At 47.3% G+C, this 21,380-nt stretch overlaps 1 protein-coding gene across 1 annotated transcript in view; it reads right to left on the bottom strand.

The window, feature by feature from the left end:
• Positions 1 to 21,380, bottom strand: part of LOC113960783 (CBP80/20-dependent translation initiation factor-like) — a 196,488-nt gene that overhangs the window by 16,089 nt on the left and 159,019 nt on the right. Inside the window, 1 exon segment of the mRNA XM_027670535.1 lies at positions 8,647 to 8,802. Within this exon segment, the coding sequence (XP_027526336.1) occupies positions 8,647 to 8,802 (156 nt within the window).

Below are 21,380 nucleotides of genomic sequence, written 5' to 3'. Positions count from 1 at the left end.
TGCCAGGAGGCTAGTGAGCTCATCCTGCCCTTGGACATATTTTACTACAGGACTTCTCTCGCACTGCCTGCCCGCGACCCTCCAAGCAGGACTGGCCTGTCCGCCCTCCTGCCCATCCGGGGACCCCATGGCCCACTGTACCCCCTCCCACTCCACAAATTGGACTGGCAAACCTCTGTGTACTCCGTAGTTCCTCCTCTCCTCTCCTCTGTGGCTGCAGCCCCCACAGCTGCCGGGAGAAGCCCCCTCGGCAGCGTGGCCCAGGGTCGGGCCGGCCGGGAGGGAAAGCAAAGCCCCCTCAGCCAATTGTGTATGATATTGCTTGCAAAATGACATGTAAGTAACACTTGCCACAAACTACCTTTTAGCATGCAGTGTTTTCTGATGCTTTGGTGATGACTCCAGTGTGAAAGCACAGAAAGCTTGAAAATATCCACCCAGAGTCATGGAGAGGTTGGGATGAGACCCAGAGAAAACTGGACTGACCACAGCTCATGTGCTGTGGGGGGAAGCCCCACAATTAAAGTTTGAGGTAGTGCAAAAGTTAGGCCGTGTTCCATGGGAGCAGTGGAGCTGGCTAGATGGTTTCCATGGACACGGCCTTGGGTTGCTGGGAGTACAAGGTTAAGACGGTTTGATAATGTGCAGGTGCTTGGATTCCTGGGTGTTGTTGTGGGAATATGTTTGTGTTGTGTGTGAAGTTGGCAAACTTAATAAAGGCTGCCTGCTGCACTGAGCAGGCAGACATCTCGTCTCACTATCCTTGTGTGTCTTGTGTGTCTTGTGCGTCTTTCTTCCCCCACCGGACCAGGCCTCAAGACAAGATACCCTGCGACAATGTGCCACTTGCCCTAGCTCCCTGATGGGTATCTCAGGTTCATCGGTCCAGCTGGCAACACAAATGGACATCCAGACAGCCTCAGGCTTGAAGCTCCAGCTTCACTTCCACTTGGAAGTGCAGGAGGATTGATGCTTCCCAGTCCTGTTTTTAACCAGAGGGGTCCTTGGGAAGGGTCATAGTGGACTTTGTTCTCAACAAGAAGGATCTGTTCCAGCTCTGCGGTCAGGATTATCACGGAGACCCACTTATAAGGGGGATTATAAGAAAGATGGGGACAGACTTTTAGTAGAGCCTGTAGCAATAGGACAAGGGGTGATGGTTTTAAACTAAATGAGGGGAGATTCAGACTAGATATTAGGAAGAAAGGTTTTATAATGAGGGTGGTGAAACACTGGCACAAGTTGCCCAGAAAGATGGTAGATCCCTGGAAACATTCAAGGTCAGGTTGAATGGGGCTCTGAGCAACCTGATCTAGTGGAAGGTTTCCCTGCTCATTGCAGGGGGGTTGGGCTAGATGACCTTTAAAGGTCCCTTCCAATCCAAATCATTCTATGGTTCTATGGTTCTATGATCATCCCCTACAACTGGCAGCGCTGTTAAGGTACAGGGTGTGCTGTCCTGCTGACACGGCTCTCCAGGCACTCTTGGTGATATAATGGACCACAGTTGGGGAACTCCTGCCTCCGAAACCTTCTGGAAGCCCCACAGTCTGCTAGATGGGTCCTCCTAGGAGCACAAACCAGTTCTCCTGTGCTTCACAGGCTTTCCATGGACAGACATCAATAGCAATTTTCTGCTTTTCCAGCAGCCCCTTAACAACCTCCTGTCGCAAGTCTTTAAGGAAGATGCCTGAGATAAGATCCATGAGACTGCTTGGCTACTCTGCATGGGAAAAGTCATGCATTTCTCTGAGCTACAAATGATTGCTACAACTCTACTTATTGTCACAAGGCACAGGGTGGTGAAAACAGCCAAGACTGGGGAAAATGCAAAGTACAAATGAGGGTGTGGGGGATGAGTAATTACAAAACACTCCACCAGCAAGGCCACTTTCAGGATTTCTAGAATCTGCTCCCATCAGAAGTATCAGCTCCTTGACCCAGAACATCAGAAGGTCAGCACCCACCAACAAGCTGTGTCAGTGACACCCTCTCTAAAGGGGTATTGAACCCCTCTCTGGGAGCGAGAGAAGTCAGGTTAGACCTTTCCCTAAAGAAACAAATGAGCACATGGAAACAGGAGACCTTTAGAAGTCTACAGGCATAAGTGACATCTTCTCTGGTCATCCAAACACAAAGTTCTGGGGAAAACTTTCTTTTTTGGAGCTGCCTGTGCTGATCTCTGCATGAGGCACAGGCTCTGTTGTGTTCCAAAATGTTATTTGTTTGGCTCCAAAAACCCAGCTGAGCTGGGAGAAGCAGGCTGTGTCGGGCTTCATCCACTAGCAATGGTGCTCCTCTCCACATGCCCTTCTTCTCACACATTTCTGGGGATCTGGTGAAGTCTTCAAGCCCACTGAAGATGCACAAGGTGCCACCAACCCATGCATCTCATGGAGGGGTCCCTCTTCCCAGGTCCCTGACTGAGGTGGCATGGTCTCAGCCCAGGTAGAGAACATGCTAACAGGAACTCATGCTGCTGCCAGGAAGAGGTCAGCAGCATGGGTTACTGCTGGTCCCACAAGCAGCTATCCAGAGGAGGTAGCACAGAGGGGAAGGAGCTCTGGGCTGGAGCTGCTCACACCAGCAAGGCTGCTTGGAGAGATATGTCCATAGAAGGCACTTTCTCTAACATATTTTGGACAACTTAAAGGAGTTTGGTAGCACCTACTCCCTTTAAGGTGACGTGCTGCTCTCAGCTGAGGAGAAGACTTCTGTTCTCCTATTAGCCAACTGTGAGAAATAAAGAATCGGTTTTATTACAAGCAAATGAATTTAGCAAATCACTAACATAAGAGTTTTTCTTTACTAACCTATAGGGCGTATCGTGGAGCTGTAAGACGCCGGATTCAGCCTGGAACCGGTGTCAGGGAAACATGCGAACGGGAATAGGGAACTGTAAATGAATATTGGTAAGGAAACCCCTTATACCACATGGCTGGTCCTGGAAGCTGCCATGCTGCTGGACACTCCACCTCCCAGCACGACACAGCCAACCAGAAAGAGGGGAACGCCTCTTCTATGACATAAACGGGGTTGAACCTTAAGAATGTTTAAAAGGCGGGACTTTTGAATTGAAGGGTGTGTTCCTGGGAATCCTGCGTGCCTAGGACACCCAACACGTGTTGTAATTTTTCCTTTTCGTTTTATTCCTTTTGTTTTGCAAACTTTTGCCGTTTTTCTAAATTCAATAAATGAGATTTTTCTCACACCAACCAAGACTCCCTGGGAAGATGGTAAGAAGACAGTAGTTTGTTTATTGCATCAAGTAAACGAAAAAGTTGGTTATCCTCCTTGTCAGGTTCCTGAGGAACTCAGAGATACTTAACAGCAAATTGAATTAAGGCCAGAGGAACAAAATCCTGGTCCCAGTCATGGGAAACTCCTCCTACTCCTTTCTTGCTGTAGACAAGAGAAACCATGAAACATGACTCTCTCTGAATCTGGAATAGAGAAGGGATTCCTGTGAAGATGGAAACCATTAAGAGGCAATTACTGCAGACAATGATGAAGAAAATCTGGTCATTCATCAACCCAGACACTGCAATCCAACAGTAGCCTGGTGGTTACATATCCCATGGCTGGAGGTGGACCTTCAGGACCTGAAGGTGGCTAAGACAGATGGACAGAGCCACCCAGTCTGCATGCACTGGGAGACCGAGCCACCCAAGTGACCATCTTCATCCTGCCTGGCCAAAGACATAATAACCCTGGGAGAGGAGGATATGATCTCATTCCGAGGGTCTTGGGGAAACACAAAACATGGAGAGAAACAGTGGCAAGACCATTGCACTTGATTGCGATGGGCTCCACTCCGGCTTGCCAGAGACTCTCTGCTTTCCTGGCTCTGCAGAGGGAGAGAGTGCATGGTGGCAGACACAAATAATTGTGTTTACATCCCATTGAAAGGGTTTTTGGGAACTAACAATGCCTGGTACAGAGGGCAAAGCCACAAACAAAGCCACACGAGGAGGAGGGACCATCCTCTGAGATGTTATCTAGCTTCATTTCTTCATCTGCCCTAATTGCTTCCTCTGCTTTCTCCGTGGGTCCCAGAGAAACAAGGGTGGCATTTCCCCTCCCCTTTTTAAAATATGCCATTGTAGTTTCAATGCTGGGACTAAACAAGTCCAGTAGTTTTCCAAGAATATATGTTCCTGCACATAAAATGCTCAACAGAGCAGCTGGGCTCAAAGGCATCACCAAATTTCCTTCATCTTAACTCTGCCCTTTGACTGAACTGGTGACAAAGAAGTTTTTTCCTGTACAAGCTGCATTCACAGGAGGGGTTTTGCCAGTGCAGCTACAGGGGATTCTGTGTGTGTGGGAGCTTTTTATTTATTTATGGCATGGCAAGCATGGAGGCACAGGGACATCCATCCCTGCCTCCCGGAGCGTGGTCCTACAGACAGACATGTGCCTGTCCCTCCTCTTTGCAGATCCCTGCTCCTGCATGCTACCTCCTGCCATGACTCTGAAGGTCCACATCACCCCATGCATCATCCTTGCTCCAAATTACAGACTTTTCTTCCAGCTCTTCAATCCTCCTCTTCTGGATTCCCACATTTTCTCACTTGTTTGCTCTTCCCATTCCTCCTTCTTTCCCATGTCCCTGACCCTCAGTCTCCTCTTTGTCCCTCCTTCCCTGGCATCCCTTCCCTCCCATGCCTGCATTTTTCATCCCTTTTCCATCCTTTCCCCCTACAAACCACTTCCCAGTTTGTCCCAGTCCCACAGGACTGGAGACCAAACCACATAGTTTTGCAAAACTACATGGGGGGAATTTCCTTTTATGAGGAAATAAGTTCACTTCTTCATAGAGGACTTATTTTCTCTGGTCAGATATGGCCTCGTGAAGATACCTGGGTGGAAGGGTGCCATGGGGTCAGGATCCAGCCCCCTTGGTGCCTTTGCTCATTCAATAAAGGAAAAATTCTGTTTCATTCTCTGACTAGGAGAGTAATAGTAAAATCCTGGCATCTCATGATACTGTCAAAGACTATTTTTTTTACTCAAAAGGATGATGCTTTTTAAACAGTGAGAGTGATTAAAAACAAACAAAAAAACCACATCAAAAGATACAATTTTTCTTTTCCGAACAGCACCACCCTCCTCGCTCATCTGACTGCAGCTGGGAAGGTTTTCCTCTCTCTTCCTCTGAAGGAGACAGTGAAAAGGCAGTGCCCTCTTGAAGTTGAGAGGTTAATTACCATGCTAGGATATTTTGCTCAATTACACAGCATGGCCCCCAGAGATAACAGGCACTAAGAGAAGGGAGGGGAGTGGATACCCATCTACATCTTGCATCGCAGACTCAAATGTAGGGGAAAGGCAAGAAAGGCTATAGAGGAAAAGGGAAAAAGGGAAAAGAAGAAAAACTAAAAAGCAAGAGGAGCTAAAAGGACAGGCAGAGGAAGAGATCTCACCTCTGCTAATGATTCATCATCAAAGGATGGTGGATAGAGGCAGAGGGAGCTAAGCATGATTGTGGGCAACATGGAGGGGGTTTGATGGGGGATACCCAAGGGGGAAGGAGTTAGGGGCAAGTGGCTGAAAATGTACACAGGGATGTATGTGCCAATCAGCAAGAAGGGGAAAAAACCCATGATGAGCACTTGTACACCTTGTGAACCTGTCCCGAGGAAAGTGGAGGTCCCAAACCTTATAGGCCATGGTGACCCCTCCTCCTGCCCTGGGACACCAGCCCATGTGCTTCATGAAGCTCATCAAGGGACAAGCACTCTGCATGATTAGGGAATTTTCACCCTCTCACAGAGCACCCGGCAGGGGCAGTCTGCGCAAATATCCTTGTCCTCTCTTGGGTACAGCTGGAGGAGCTCACCACCACCTCCTCGTCTGAATCTACAGCCTGACTTTGTCTCTGGCAACCATCTCAGAGCCTGGCTACTATCACTACTGATAAATAGGTGGTTGTGATCTCCTGGGCTGGCCCTGTGCATCATGATCAGCTGACGGTGGCAAAAACTGGTGGCAAGATGAAAACCTATCCCAGAGCTGTGGAAGAGGAACAGCATGAGTAAAAGGTCACAACCCTGCAGAGTGAGCAGTCACAGATCAACCATTTTGGGGCAGGAGAGCTGGAAGGCTCAAGCTCACCCATGTCAGCTAAGCTAAGAGTCTTCTCTGACAAACAACACCACAGGGACAGAGCTGTCCTTCTAAGGAACAGAGATGTATTTTTAAGAAGTAAATTTATGCATGACATCTTGATATAATTAGTAAAGGCTTTTTTATGGAGCTGCCCGGTAGCAAAAAATATCCCTAATATGTGAAATTCGTGTCCTTCTGTGCACCTCTAGATTGTCACTGTGTCCCCACATACCAGCAAGATGACAAGAGGGACCATGATGGCATGGCAAGGGCAGACAGGAGTGGGCATAGAAAAATCCTGGCAGAATCAGGGCTGGGTTGTGTCATGACTGTGATGGGAAGCAAAGTGAAACAAGGACTTTGCTAGATGCCTAGATCTTCCCCATAAATTGACACATACTTCAGTGGGCAGAGATTTTGAGGAAGTTAGGCTATTCTTAGCATCCCTCTCCGGCCTCCTCCTCTGGATATATGTGCCCCATCATGATGCCTGCACTCTTTCTCACTGCTACAGTCACCGTCTGTGAATCCTACCCACAATATTACCATGAAGAAAAAATGTTTATTATGTGTTTTCATTCAGAGAAAACTTTCCATACATGTCAAAAAGTCATTGTCAGCAGTTTCTTTATGTTTCCCTTGCCCAAGGTGTAGCAGAGAACTTATTTTACAGCAAGTTATTGTCATAGGTTTACTTGTTCTAAAAAAAAACCAAGCTGGGAATTTTTCCTTTCCCCTGCTTCACTGTAAAAGAAAGATGTTGAACGAGGGAGGGGGAGGGTGATTGACACACACAAAAGAACTAACTAGCAGGCCTACATTGCAGACTGATGGCTGTCAGAAGGCTGGGGGGGAGGTGAGTTTTTTTTCCTCTCCTTGGAAATGGCAGGCACTTCACTTTTGCCCTGACTCAGGGAGGGTGTGTGCGTGGAGGGGTCCGAGGTTCATTTTATTTTCAGCCTGGTCATCTGGCTGCTTCTGGCCCTGGTTTGCCTCTGTTTTCCTGCACCCTGTTCTGCCCCCAGCCCAGACCTGCTCGGATTTCATCGGAGAGGCTTGACCCATCTGCAGAGGAACCTTTGGGGGAGGAGGTCCCCCTTTCCCTCCTCCGCTCCCGTGTTGGCAGCGGCTTGTGCCCATCAATGAAGGGGGGGAAATCCCAGCCAGAGGCAGCCTCAGACAGCGTGAGTTCGTGGGAAGAACCCCCTTTTCCCCCTTTTCCCTTCCCCTTCTCGGTGGGGGGGAGATCTCCATTTTTGGCTTCTCCCGTGCACTGGACCCCCCATGAGGCGACTGCCAGAGTCCAACAGCGCCCCCTGCTGACCACCACAGAGCAACTGCAGGCTCTGCTCCTCCAGAGATCCAACAGCGCCCCCTCCTGATAGTGGTTATAATTGCGCCAGAAGGTGAAAAGTACTGAACTTTTTTTTGTAGGGAACTTTGGGTGCAAAATTATTGTTTAGTTGGTTTTGTGTTCTTTTGTTGTTCTGCCAATACATCTATATCCTTTAATAAAAGGCTGTTATCTTTTTCTTTCTCCATACTTCCTCAATTGGAGCCTCTTAATTTTGGATTTACAATTGCTTGGAAGGAGGAGCTTGGTCTTCCTCATAACTCATCCTCCTCAGCAAACACTTCAGACTCATTAAACTGAGACAGTTATTTATGGCCCGACAGAAACACTACTGACAATTTGAGATTCACAGCTTCAACCCTGGGCAACAAGGCAGGTTTTTCCGAGAAAGTCTTCTATAGACAGCAGCAGGAGACAAAGCCGCCATTAAAACAGAATGGGGGAAAGCCCTCCTTGAGTCGCCTTTTCTGTTTTTCCTCACCAAGATTTCTGCCACCACCCCAAACCATGAGGAGCTCAGGCTCTGAAATGAGCTCATCAGAAGCTCAGGTTCTGAAATGTCCCCAACTCTGGTGGCAGGGCTGAGATTCTGCTGCACTAAGTGGGGAATAAGGACATATGGGACCTCACTTCTCTGCTCTTTCCTCCCCTCAGTCCATCTCATCCATTCACGTGGCTTCACCTGCTTTAAGAAGCTTTTTAAGCCCCTTAGGTGGGAATTTTCACAACACTGGGATTTTCAAACTCAAACGTTGGGTTCACAATCCCAACCGTTTTGCAAACCCTTGGACAAAGGGGTCTTGCTTGGAACACGTGCTCTTAATATACAGGAAAAGCCAAGCATCCTTGCAGACTTAGGTACTTTTGAGGTGAGAAGTGTTGATGCTAGCAAAGCAAACCTCTAGGAATCATAAAGCAAACACAGAATCATAGAACGGCTTAGGTTTGAAGGGACCTTAAAGATCATCTTGTTCCAATCCCCCTGCCATAGGGACACCTTCCACTAGATCAGATTGCTCCAAACCTCATCCAACCTGGCCTTGAACACTTCCAGGGATGGGGCATCCACAGCTTCTCTGGGCAACCTGTGCCAGTGTAATTTATGAATCATGAGCACCTCAGCACTGCAACACAACAGTTTGGCCTATCAGTGGAGAAGAACAAACTCTGAAGGCATTTACCTCCCTGAGGTAGGTATAAATGGGGCAGACAAGGACTCGAAAGGGCTCTTCGGTGCTGCTCCTCATGGTACTGAAGACTTCACAGAGAAAGGTGATGAACCCCAACCAGTGCTCCACATCCTGCTGCTGCAACTTCTCCCGCATGGTGAAATCCTTCTGCAAGAGGGACAGAGACAACAGACTATATCAGTAAAACCGCATCATCATGGGAGAGGCACTGGCTGTCTAGAGAGAGAATTAGGAGGAAATTGAAACTTGGGGGGAGGGGAGGAAGACAGTCAGACTGACTCTAGTAACGGCGGGGAGATAACACACATGGAGTGGCTGGAATTTCGACACAACAAAGTCACCAGAAAGCAGGTACTGGTAGAAATATAACCAACCCCTACAATAACTGTCACAACTTGTGCTAGAGATGGTGTCCCCCATGGCCTTCTGTACCCCTTGGACAGACACAGGGACTCTTCCATATGCACAACTGAGATCGAATAAAAGCAGCAACAAAGAGGTTAAATGAAATGCAGGGGAAACATAATGAATGCTGGTGACCATGCTGGGCTTGGTGGTCCAGGTGGACTTGCCCAACCTGTTCATTCTAGTATGTTCGGTAGACCCAGTGTCTGGCCAGGAGTATCCTAATGGCTTGGCTGCTCCCTGGTGTATCACAAAATTATGGCAGATACTGGGTCCCTGACAGACCAGAAGAAGATCAGGGCAGCCTGGGCTTGGCATTAAAAGGTCACCCTACTCCTGAGCTCATGGTTGCCATGACCAAGGATTATCCAAGTGATGTGATTTATGGAGCAACATCAGGAGGAAACATGCAGGGAGACAGTTGCCACCCCATCAGTCCTCTACCTGGGGTGAAAAAAAAGGGTTTGCCCAAAGGCAGGTGTGCTGGTTTAAAAGTTAACCAGCAAGGCAAAATGAACTCAATTCAAAAGAGAGATTTATAAGTCAGAATAACAATTTATTAAAGTAATGCAATAAGTACAATTATACAGACAGACAATTGGTTTTAACCCACAAAACCCAAATGTACAAACCCAGCACCCTGGGGTATGAACAAAAGTGGTGTACCTTGGCCCACCCCCGAGTCCAAAGCAAAGGGAGAGGGGATAAAACCTGCTGGTGGGAGAGCTGCTGCAGTCTGGTCAGAAGTGGTGATTGCAGTCCAGTTGAGGGTGGTGGTCTCAGCCTGGTTGGGAGCAGCAGTGGTCTGCTGTCTTCCTCTGGGTCCCACAAGAGAGAGCCCCAAGGCTCTGAAACTCCCAGTTATATACTCTCCAGTTCAGGCGGGAGTGCTCAGTCCCTCCCTCAGAGTAGGGAATTCCATAAAAGGGCATGTGGATGCTCAGTCCCTCTTATCAGAGCGGGGAATTCCATATAAGGATATCAGAGCGGGGAATTCCATAAAAGGGTACAGGAACATCTTCCCACCTTGCAGGCCTCTACTGACAGCAGTTTTTGGGAAATGGCATGGAGGCTATAGAATACACAGTTTTGGGTTACACCCATCCAGGGATGAATTGGTCCCAGCCGTTCTAACCAGGACAGCAGGATATGAAAAGGGATGCATGTGTTGGGAGTGTGTGGCAAAGAGCAAGAGGCAACACAGAAAAGCAAATAAAAACTTTTCTAGAGGATGGCACAAGATAGTGCATTGCACTCAGAGCCAAGAGGGCTTCCCTGGGCTCTCAGCAATGCTGCAGAGCTTCTTGCACAATGTCCCATGTAATTTTGTTTGTCTCCATAGTGGCCATTCCTCGGTGTTAAAAATTAGTAGACACTAAGTAGGGGAAAATTAAAGAACGGGACAAGTTTGTTATCAACACTGTGTGTTCCCGGTGCGGGTTGCACAACATTTGAAATCCAGCAACTAAATAAATTATCTTTTATCTTTTTCATCTCAGTTTATTCCTATTGCCTGAGACAAAAGGCTTTGCTGCTGTGAATGATCTGACCTGCAGCTGCATTCTGCATTCTGCAAAACCAGGGAGATATAAAAGCCAACAAACAGGAGATCTTTCTTTTGAAACAAAGGTAAGTAAAGCAGTTGCTAAAGAAAGCCAGGCAAAAGCATGATGATAATTTACATGACACAACTGTATGCATAGAAGATCCAAGATGGGACCTATTTATATGTTTCATTACAAAAGGAAAAAAGATGTTGCATATGCAGGGAAAAGACTTGTAAAATAACCAAGGCACTTATTAACCAAACAGTGATGACTAATTCCTCTCTACACCCATTTCTATAAGGCAATTGCCCAACTGTGTCTGTGACTCTGAAGTCAACCTGCAGTCAAATCTTGTTATGTCTTCCTCTGGGGAAGTTTGCAGAGTTCATCCTTTCATTATCTACCCAGTCACATGGAGGAGAAAGTTATTTGCCAGATCAGGTTATCACCCCAGGGTTACCAAATTATTCATTCTGCAGTTTTCACTTGAATTTAAAATTAAAAAAATATCAGAGAAATGATGTCCTGACTATTGAGAAATTAAAAAAAACAAGCGACAGCATCCCATGTCCCTCTTCTGCCTTGTCCATCCATAAGGTGAACAAAAAACCCTTTGAACCCTGTATCTGTTCCTTGTTGCCCTGAGACCTCTCCGTCCCCTGGCACTGAGCTGTCTTCCACATCTCACACAGTATCCCACCAGGCTCCAGCCCTCAAGCCATCCTGCCCCTCCCAGGCTAGATGTGCTCCAGCAGCCCTCCTGTCCTGCTTGGGAAGGTCCACACAAATGCACCCAGGTAACAGTGTAGTATTTCAGTATCCTTGGGGCATGCTGGGAAATTCCTAGCAGCTTGGAATAACCACATGGGCTCTGTGGTCCCAGATTACTGAGAAAGAAAACCACTGAAGGAAACTCTTCTCCTTCCTGTTTCTGCTTCAAACACAGCAGCCTTGCAAGAGAGAAAACTGACTTTTCAACATTTTCTCTTTAAAAAATTTTTCTGTAAAAAAACCCATCAAACCAACCAACTCAACAAAAAATTTCCATAAAATAACCCTCAAACCAAACCAAACTCATCAGGTCTGGGATGGGAGCTGGACAGGAAGGGATGCCACCACTCAGTACACTCTTTTTTTTCATCCTATGGCACCCAGTGGGTCATGCCACCCATCAATGAACACTGCCCACAACTTTGCATCTGAAGAAGACCCTTGCAAAAGAAAAGGGACTGGGGTCTTTTTTTCTGCTTGTGCAGACTTTGATGGACCCTCATAAAGGATGGGAGCAGGGGATGGAATGTGAGATGGATTCAGAGGTCACCATGAACATTTTAACCCAGGTTGGGCCAAATTTTGCAGAAGGAGATTGTTTGCATGTTCTCTGCAAAAGGGGAGGGTGACTGTGGTAGTAGCTGGGAGGAGAGGTAGCCATGACTTGAGACGCCACGTGTTAGAGAGAGGGGCCAGTGAGCCCTGCTGGGGGCCAAGGCCCCAGCCCCCAACTGGGCTGCGGGGGGCCCGACGCAGTGTTAAAACTGGACCGGGTACCGTGGCCAAAGGCTGGGGGGAGTTTCTCCACTGTTAGTGGGCAGCAGAAAACGCTGAAATGGAGGAGAGAGCACTGAATAGAGAGCTGTGGCTGAAACCCAAGAAGATAACCGGCAAGCAGCAATATGGCACATAGCCAGGCTGAGAGACGCAGAGATGTCCTGCAAAGAGGGAGAGTCGGCAACAGAGCAGAGAAAACTCAGTAGAGACTGTTTTGGGGTAAGACTGAATTACTTTCCCAAAACCCTGAGACCTCCTTAGAAAGGAGGGGTGGGCTTCCAAACTTTTAGGGAGTCCCAAAATGTATCAGCAGCTAGAGAGAGAGAAGCTGAGAACTCGGAGACGTCCTGTGAGCTGGACCAGGACAGTCAGACCAAGAAATGTGGGGGAAGTGGCCTCCCCCTCCACCATGTTTGCAGCAGAGATGGAGCAAAGGAGCTCTGTTAGAACGCTTGGGGCAAAAAACTGAACTGAGAACCCCTAAATGTTCTGACTCAGGGGAACTTGACCCCCCAAGGAAGGGACTTTCACTGGATGCCTTGCACCCTGTGATATGACCGTGGTAAGGTGAGTTTTGTCCCTGCTTTGCAGCCCACGGGAGAGACCTTCAGTTGGAGCCGAAGGGCCGAGAGGGGTGAGAAAAAAACCCTGCGTTGTAATGAAGAGAGAGAGAGAGATTTTCCAGCTATGACAAAGTGAAACTGCTGCTTGGAAGAGAAGAGATTGTGCTGCCCTGAAAGTGATCTTCTTCTTTCCTTCTGGACTTTTTATTGGAGGAAAAGGAGGGATTTGATCTATGTAAATATATTGCTTTACCATAGGAGAGATAGTTAGGATTGTTGTATATAAATGTATTATAGTATTTATTGTGTTAGTACTAAAATTTAATATAATTTCCCCATGCTAGTAGTTGTGTTATGTTTGAAAACTTCTCTCACATTGAGGCAAATTGTGGGGAGTTTTGGAAATTGGATTTTTTTGGGGAGTTCAAACCATGACAGTGATATTGGTTCCTTTGACAAAGTAGGAAAAGTACCTTTTCAGAAGTAGGAATTATGGTTTTTGGACCATGCCTGCCTGCAAGCAAGAGTTGGGTTTGCCAGGAGCTGTGATTCTGTGAACCATCATGGTAGCTGGACTTGCAATGACAAGTGTGGAAACAAGTTAAGCCAGCTGCACCTGCGGTTCAGTTAATTAGGATCAAAAGGGAGCACCGCCCTTGACTAGTGTTTTGACATAGAGAGTGCTGTGTTCTCAAAGTGGAAAACCGTTTAATGGTCTGCATGGTGTACCGTGGCTGAAAACAGTCACAGAATGATAGTGTGATTGGGTGAAGTCAAAACATTGGGTTGGCAAGGATCCTGGGAATTCTGGTTAACTGAATGACAACACCAGCTGCTGTTTACCAAATCATGCTAATAAAAGGGAAACACAGGGAGAGATCGGCAGAGAACCTCAAAAACCGAATCGTGTGTATGCAGTCCCATTCCTTCATTGTCAGTAGCCAAGGATCTCCTGAAGCATTGGTCCCACAGGACAGTGCTACACCAGTGTCACAGTGTGCATGAGGAAGGTGGTCTGGGGAGCTTTGTCCTTAAATTTGGCCTTTAAGACAGTAGGTTTGACCAGTACCACAGCATGCACAGAATGCCACCCATGCAGCAGTGTTCCACCTCCCTTGGGGTGTCCATGTTTGAGGAAACCATTTCTTTCATCTAGGTAGTTTGATCAATGGAGTTATGGGTGCAATTCACCCTGTTGCATGTCGGCCATGCTCCCAGCAGGATCTGCAACCCATCATGCTGGGCTTTGAGAACATGGAGAGCAAATCAATCACTTCTCCAAAGGATGTGCAACAAAAACGGATAAGCCAACAGTGTGGGAGAGTTGAAGAGCTGACCAGTAGTGAAGAGCAGCTCAGCAGAGAACCAAACCCATGTCCTGTGTGCCTGGGGCACATCCAAAGGAGCCATGCCCTGACCCACAGACCTTCGCACCACTGATGAGGAGCCTTGGGGAGGCTGAAGAGCACTGAAACCAGATGGCTGGGTCACTGTCCTGCCCAGTGAACTTTATTTGCTCTGGAAATGTCTCATGGAGTTATATAAAAATAACCTGTGGATTGGCTTGCCCCATGCTTAGGTGGTGATGTCAGGGCAGTAAGCAAATTATCTTTCATCAGTCTGGCTGTATTTTTAAACATGAATTGTATTACTAATTTGTGGGTACTCTGGTCTGTAGATAATCTGGGCGTGTTTATTGGATGACCTTCCTTCAGCACCTATAGTTTAAAATAAAATGTATTTATACAAGGTAGCAGGGTTGACCTCCCTTCTCTGCCTGGTTTGGGAGAAGAGTTCACTGGAAAACTATGTGGCAAGTTGGTGGATGCCAAGGGGACCTCTAAAGAGGTCTCATACAGGACAAGTTTGGGGCATAAACATGAAGGCTAAGCATGTTCATCATGTTGGGCCTCACCATATGTAATGGGCAGGTCAGGGGTGGCCCATGTTCACTCATGATAGAGATGGGCTATGGCTCAACCCATCCTCTGACATCCCCTGTTGGACCCTTTCTAAGCTTGACTGAAGCTTCTGCCAGCAATGGAAATAGAAAATGCCTTTATCTTGGGGATCTCCACTCTTGCACCCAAGTGAAAGCTCACTCCTCATCTCAGTGTAGATGCAGCTCATGCAATGTTATCCTTTCCTGGTCTGGACATGAGACCTCTCCAAGACAAGGATGAAGCTAGAAGAGCCAAGAGGTCTGGCCACTCCATGGGAGAGGAAGAAAATCCATCTTCTACCATTTTTGGTGAGCAGCAGAGTCAAACAGGACAAGAAACAAACCCTCCTAGAAAGGGCTCCATAAATGACATTTTGCACACTTAACATCTCTGCGTTATTCCTTGTTTATAATTTAAATACTACTTGTATTTAGGACCTGGCTTGGAGGAGGCTCTGGAGCATAACTTTGCTTTCTGGGGAGTATAACCCAGTGAGATGAGTAGTTTATAGCACTGACATTTGGAAGAAGCTCAGGAGGTACTGAAGAAACCTGTGACAGCACCAGGAAGTGATCAAACATCTCTGTCCATGGATGTCTGGGGTCTCACTGAGTGCCTTTGAATCAGAGTTACTACCCACAGCTTCATCCGGAACATCTCATTTCACATGGACACCACTACACAAGCTCCTTTGCTCTACTTAAGTACTGGAGATGGTGGGACATGAGGTGGGACCATCAGCTCTTCCATAGGCTCTGCTCTTCCTCCAGTCACTCACAACAACACTCCTGGTGTCTCTGCCTGCATGCTGCTGACATTCCCTGACGACTGAACCATACTGAGATCCCACTACACTATAGGACAATAAGACAAAACAGAGTAAGACAATGGTAGACAACCTGTTTGAGCCAACAGCTTCCACGCATGACTGGGAAACAGCAGCATAGAAGACTGAGATTTATTTCCAGTCCTGTGTGGGGTCCCATCACCTTTGTACCCTGACTTCCCAGCTGGCAAATGGGAATGATTTACTCATCTTCCTCTGCTAAGTGCTTTAGGGTGTGTGACTGATAAATGCAAATCATGGCAATTATTATTACTCAAAAAAGGAGCTATTTACATTTAAAGCAGTTAAAACTTTTAAATTATAGATGATACCCTGTGCCCAGATTTGCAAAGGTCCTGGCTTCACCCAGTCATTAGGCATTTCAGTCTCACAGACTTTCATCGCGTCATTACCTCCAAGCTGGATGTGCACGAGATGAACATGCACTGGCTTCTTTTCAGGGTGTTTTGGCCACTTTGGGTAAACCCTACCGGTGGCCTTCAGTGTGGACTTGGTTCCATGATGACCACAGGTCTCTGAACATTTCTAATCACAGAGATCTCCAAAATGCATAGCATGGTGAAGGTCCAGGTTACCAGGACTGTGACCATCACCCTGTGGGCACTGATGCCTCAAAATTTATAGGATTTTTAGCTTTTTGTAGATTTTAAAGTAGTTGTGTAGTAAATATAGATTTTTAGTATAATTGTATAGTCTCTCACACCTTAGAACAGTAGTTAATACTCACCAAACCCTATCTCCCCCTTTCATATCGAATTTTCTAAATTCTTTAGGCTTGTTTAGGCTCCTTTCAAGGTAGGACTGTAGTAAACACCTTCTGTTTAAGAACATTTGCACCCCAGGCCTGAACAACAAGATACCATCATAGTCAAAGCAACCTTCAAGCCCAGAACTTTGTAGAAGCTCCAAAGACAGTACATGCTATGAAGAAGAGGAAGATGAGGAAGAAAGGGGTTTTGGGACCCCTGACTCAATTCTGGGGAGGTGTGCCGGGGGGCAGATTTGGAGAGGATCTGGGTGGTGGATCGTTGTGGGATTGGATGGACAATACTATGAAATTGTAGAACCACTGGACACGGGGTGTGTGCCTTTTTCGTACTCCTAGTGCCAGAAGGCCTGACCATCAGATTGATATATAACTTGCATTAAATGACACTGACTAATTCTACAAGAACAACTCACCAAAGATTCTGCAGCCATCCAACAGACACAAATAGTGCTTATTCCACTCAAAAGGATTTGGTCAGCAAGGGGAAAACAAGGTCAGAAAATTCCCAGTTCTCCTAAAGAAGATGCTGAGTAAACTCCCAGGATTAGGAACATCCATGAATTTGAAATTCCTCAGGCTTGGGTAACCAAGGTAGCTGATAACCAGAGCCAACAGGAGTTGTGTGTACTTCCTGCCCCCTGGTCTTGCCATGACCTCTCTGTCTGGCTCCAAATCTGGGATCAGCAGGAGTTACCCACCCAACATGGGCATTTCACAGCTTGAACTAGCGATATCTCTAAGGTCTTCAGAGGTTGTGGAGGTGCAAGCAGGTAATTATCAAATTAACTGAGGTCTAAATCACACACGTGGGAACATAACGTTTTTTACTGTGCAGGTGACCGTGCACTGGAACAGATTGCCCAGAGAGGTTGTGGAGTCTCCCTCACTGGAGGTATTCAAGAACAGTCTGGACACAATTCTGTGCAATGTGCTCTAGGATGACCCTGCTTGAGCAGGGAGGTTGGACCAGATGACCCACTATGGTCCCTTCCAACCTGACCCATCCTGTGATTCTGTGATTGATAATGATGGATGTGCAAACAGAAAAGTGCAGCTGTTAACCTTAGCAGTTGCTAGACATCTTCGAGCACTGTCTTGGTGGAAGCTCTGAAATGACCAGGAGGGTGAAGTAGCATGGTCCACATACCACGAACAGCAAACACCATTTTGTCCTGGATGTTTGCCAGCACCTCCTCCAGAAGTACCCAGGTGACAGTTATCTTCCTCATTACATAATTTTTATTGCCACCCTTCCTATCTTGCACCTTTCTGGATTTCCGAACACGTGCCAGGGTGTTAACCTCAGCTGGATAACAGCAGTTTATCATCACTTAAAAGCCCTGTTATCCCATGAACCTAGACACAATCACACAGCAAAATGTCATTGCCTGCCCTAGCCAGACCTTACAGCGAGCAGAGGAACATGAACAGACTGCAGGACACACAGACATAGGGAACTAATGATACCTTTGAGAGCTAGAAGCCAACCTCAGTCCTGAAGAGAGGGACTGGTGGGGAGACAAGGGACCATGAAGAAATACAAATCAATTTCCTTGCTGGGTTGTCATCAGAGCAACTGGGGAGCCCATTCAACCCAGCCTTGGAGGCACTCCATGGCTATAATGCCTGGATGAGGCAGCTCCTGCTTGGCAGGCTTGCTCCTCTGGAACATTTCAGAAGATCCTTGTTATATTTGTTTAAGTCCTGGTGCTGCAGGAACCCTGAGGCAGTGATGTGCCCTTTGCCTTTACAAGCATGCGTGGGAAAACTTTGGGCTACCTTTGGATGTTGGGAGACACCATGAGTCCTCTCCCAGGCAGCCATTCCCTGAGATGGGGCAAAGCATCCATGTCCCCAAGAGCATCCTGTCCCCAGGTCAGCAATCCCTGTTACATGGAGGTGGTAGGAAGAGAGGGGATCAAGTATAGCAGATCCCTGCTCATCCCAGCATCTGCAATAGTGCTGGTACTCCCACACCATGGGAAAATATATTAATATAAATCTCCCAGCCCACAGAAGCATTCCCCAAAGCATGAGCTCAGTGTAAAACCATGTTGGTTTGAAGAAATCCCCCAAACAAGTGTAGAGGAGCTGTGTTATATGGGTGGGGATGGTTTGATGGGCAGTTTTCAAGCCCTTCCCCTCATCAGGTCATGGTCTAAGCTCCAACACCATGCACACATCTGCTTAGAGGCCACTTCTGTCCCTGAAAAAATGTCCATCCCATGTCCAACACCAACTTGGGGTGATAACTGGGACCCCAACAGAGGCTGATGGATGGATCCTGCTTGCAAATGCCACAGCCGGAGATGCTCAACCTTGCAGCCTGGGGTTATGCACCAGTGACTAGCTGGATTTTGCCAGCAGGACGCATTCATATTTTAAGCTCTTCACATGAAATGTGTTCTCTTTATAAGGCAGAGGTGGCAAGAGATCTATGGGGACAAGCCAAGTTTGGAAAGAGGAGCATAAGAGGAGGAAAAGTGGCCATGGAGGCAGGTGCTGCTTTGTCCAGGCACCATAGTTGGAGAAATTCAACTTGCATTTGAAATGAAGCTGCCCCCATTGAAACGTCAGCTTGCCTGTGGATAAATGAAACCAGACAGGGAAACAAGGCAAGCAACTAATCTCATTGCCATCAGGAGCTTTTCTGCATGGTTCACATTGGCTCAGTCCTAGGAGGGATTTTCCTGGGTTCCTGAAAGCTGGCAGCAGGATGCTTTCCCTGTGATATCTAAGAACTTTCTAGTGAGTACATGCTTGGTGGTGCTTCACCATGGCATGGGACTAGGACGATCAATCTGTTGAACTGACTAAGGAGTGCAAGACACTGAGGTTTGACGTCTGCTTCTCTGCAAGCCAGAACTGGTGGATGAACGAAGCCCATGGGGCTTCTCCCATCCCCAAAACCTGCCCCTGAAATGGAAGTCCCCAAGCTGGGTGGCGCAGGAATAATCTTTGGATGGACCTCAATGTGCACAGAGGGCTACAAACAGGTCCAAGAGGCATGGGACATCATAGAATCATCTAATGGTTTGGGTTGGAAGGGGCCTTTGAAGGTGATTACGTCCAATCCCCCTGCCATGGGCAGGGACATATTCAACTAGATTAGATTGCTCAGAGTCCTGTCCAACCTGACCTTGAATGTTTCCAGGGATGGGGCATCTACCACCTCTCTGGCCAACCTGTTGCCAGGGTTTTACCACCCTCAGTGTAAAAAATGTCTTCATTACATCCAGACTCTTTTAGTTTAAAACCATGCCCCCTTGTCCTATTGCAAAGGGCCCTACTAGAAAGTCTCTCCCCACAGGCCCTACTAGAAAGTCCATTCCCATCGTTTTTTCTAAGTCTCCTTCAGGTACTGGAAGGTGCTTTAAGGTCTCCCAGGTGCCTTCTCTTCTCTAGGCTGAACGCCCCCAACTCTCTCAGCCTGTCTTCATAGCAGAGGTACTCCAGCCCTCTAAGCATCTTCACGGCCTCCTCTGGACCCATTCCAACAGGTCCATGTCTTTCCTGAACTGAGGACTCCAGAGCTCCATTATGACCAGAGATCTTGGATTTTTCCTTTAAAAAAAAGCAAAAAACCCAGAATGATGGATGTGCAAAAACACATGAGGTAGAAGAGCATGGGGAACAGCTGGTCACATTCATTGTGGGATGGGTTTTCCCTTCATCTGCCCAAACATTGTACTGCACAGGCAAGGAGGGAACTGAAGGAGTTAACACTCCTAGCCAGAGATATTCATGGCACCCAGAGTTCATGTAAAGTTTCATACTGGGACCCTTTACTAAATTCTTTTGACCATGGGAGAAAACACTGCAACTGTTTAGTCTGCAGGGAGGTGGTGGCTCTGTCCCAGCACTCAACATTGCTGAGCAAACATGCTGGAAAGCAAAAGGGCTGACAACTCTCTTATCTCCTCCACCTACTTTTCACCCTGTCTCTCCCACCACTGTGGTCAAGTATCCCATGGGCATCGGGTACTGGTGCTCCCTGCTGGAAACACAACTCGGGGCTCCCTGGGATGTGGGACAAACAACCACTGAAAGCCAGGACCTGAAGGTGAAGTACTAGTCTGTTAAAAATGCTAATTACCCAAAAGACCTCAGAAAATCTTTCTCAGGGGCTAATATTTCCAAAGCCTATGCAGCCAGGGAGCTTCTGCTATAGAAAATGTTCGTAGAATCATAGAATATCCTGAGTTGGAAGGGACCCACAAAGGTCATGAAAGTCCAACTCCTTCCCCAGCACAGGACAGCCTCAAGAATCACACCATGTTCCTGAGAGTGTTGTCGAAATGCTTCTTGAACTCTGGCAGGTTTGGTGCTGTGACCACTTGCCACTCCTTGTACGGCTTCCCCTCCAGATCCTTCACCATATTTGTAGCCCTCCCTTGGACACTCTCTAATAGCTTTATATCTTTCTTATATTGAGGCACCCAAAACTGCACACAGGACTCAAGATGAGGCTGCACCTGTGCAGAGAAGAGTGGGACAATCACCTCCTTCAACTGGCTGGTGATGCTGTGCTTGATGTCCCCCAGGACACAGTTGACCCACCTGGCTGCCAGGGCACTGCTGACTCATATTCAACTTGCCATCGGCCAGGACCCCCAGGTCCCTTTCCACAGCACTGCTTTCCAGCCTCTCCTTCCCTAGTCTATACAGACAACCAGGGTTGCCCCATCCCAGGTGCAGAATCCGGCACTTGCCTTTGTTAAGCTTCATACAGTTGGTGATTTCCCACTTCTCTAATTTGTTGAGGTCTTTCCTCAGGACCTCTCTGCCTTTGAAGGAGTCAACAGCTCCTTCCAATTTAGTATCATTGGCAAACTTAGTATCCCTTTGAGTCCTGCATCCAAGTTGTTTATGAAGATGTTGAAGAGATGTATTTGGCTATTTTTTTAATGGATGTAAAAGATACATTAACTTTTTCTACTCATCCCCTGAAGTATGCAGGTATGGAGTACCCTACAATGCCTCCAAAACTGCCTATCCATGCTGGAAAAGCTGAGATTATAGAAAAGAGCTACAGAAAACAACATTAACCTGCAAAGCCCTCGATCCCTCCAAACTTTCTCTCTCTAAAGGGATGCTCATGAT

This window comes from Neopelma chrysocephalum, unplaced genomic scaffold (assembly GCF_003984885.1).
Source record: "Neopelma chrysocephalum unplaced genomic scaffold, ASM398488v2 Primary Assembly neopelma1_96887, whole genome shotgun sequence".
NCBI lineage: Eukaryota > Metazoa > Chordata > Aves > Passeriformes > Pipridae > Neopelma > Neopelma chrysocephalum.
The sequence above is the reverse complement of the archived record's forward strand: the minus strand, read 5'-3'. Positions and strand labels throughout refer to the sequence as shown.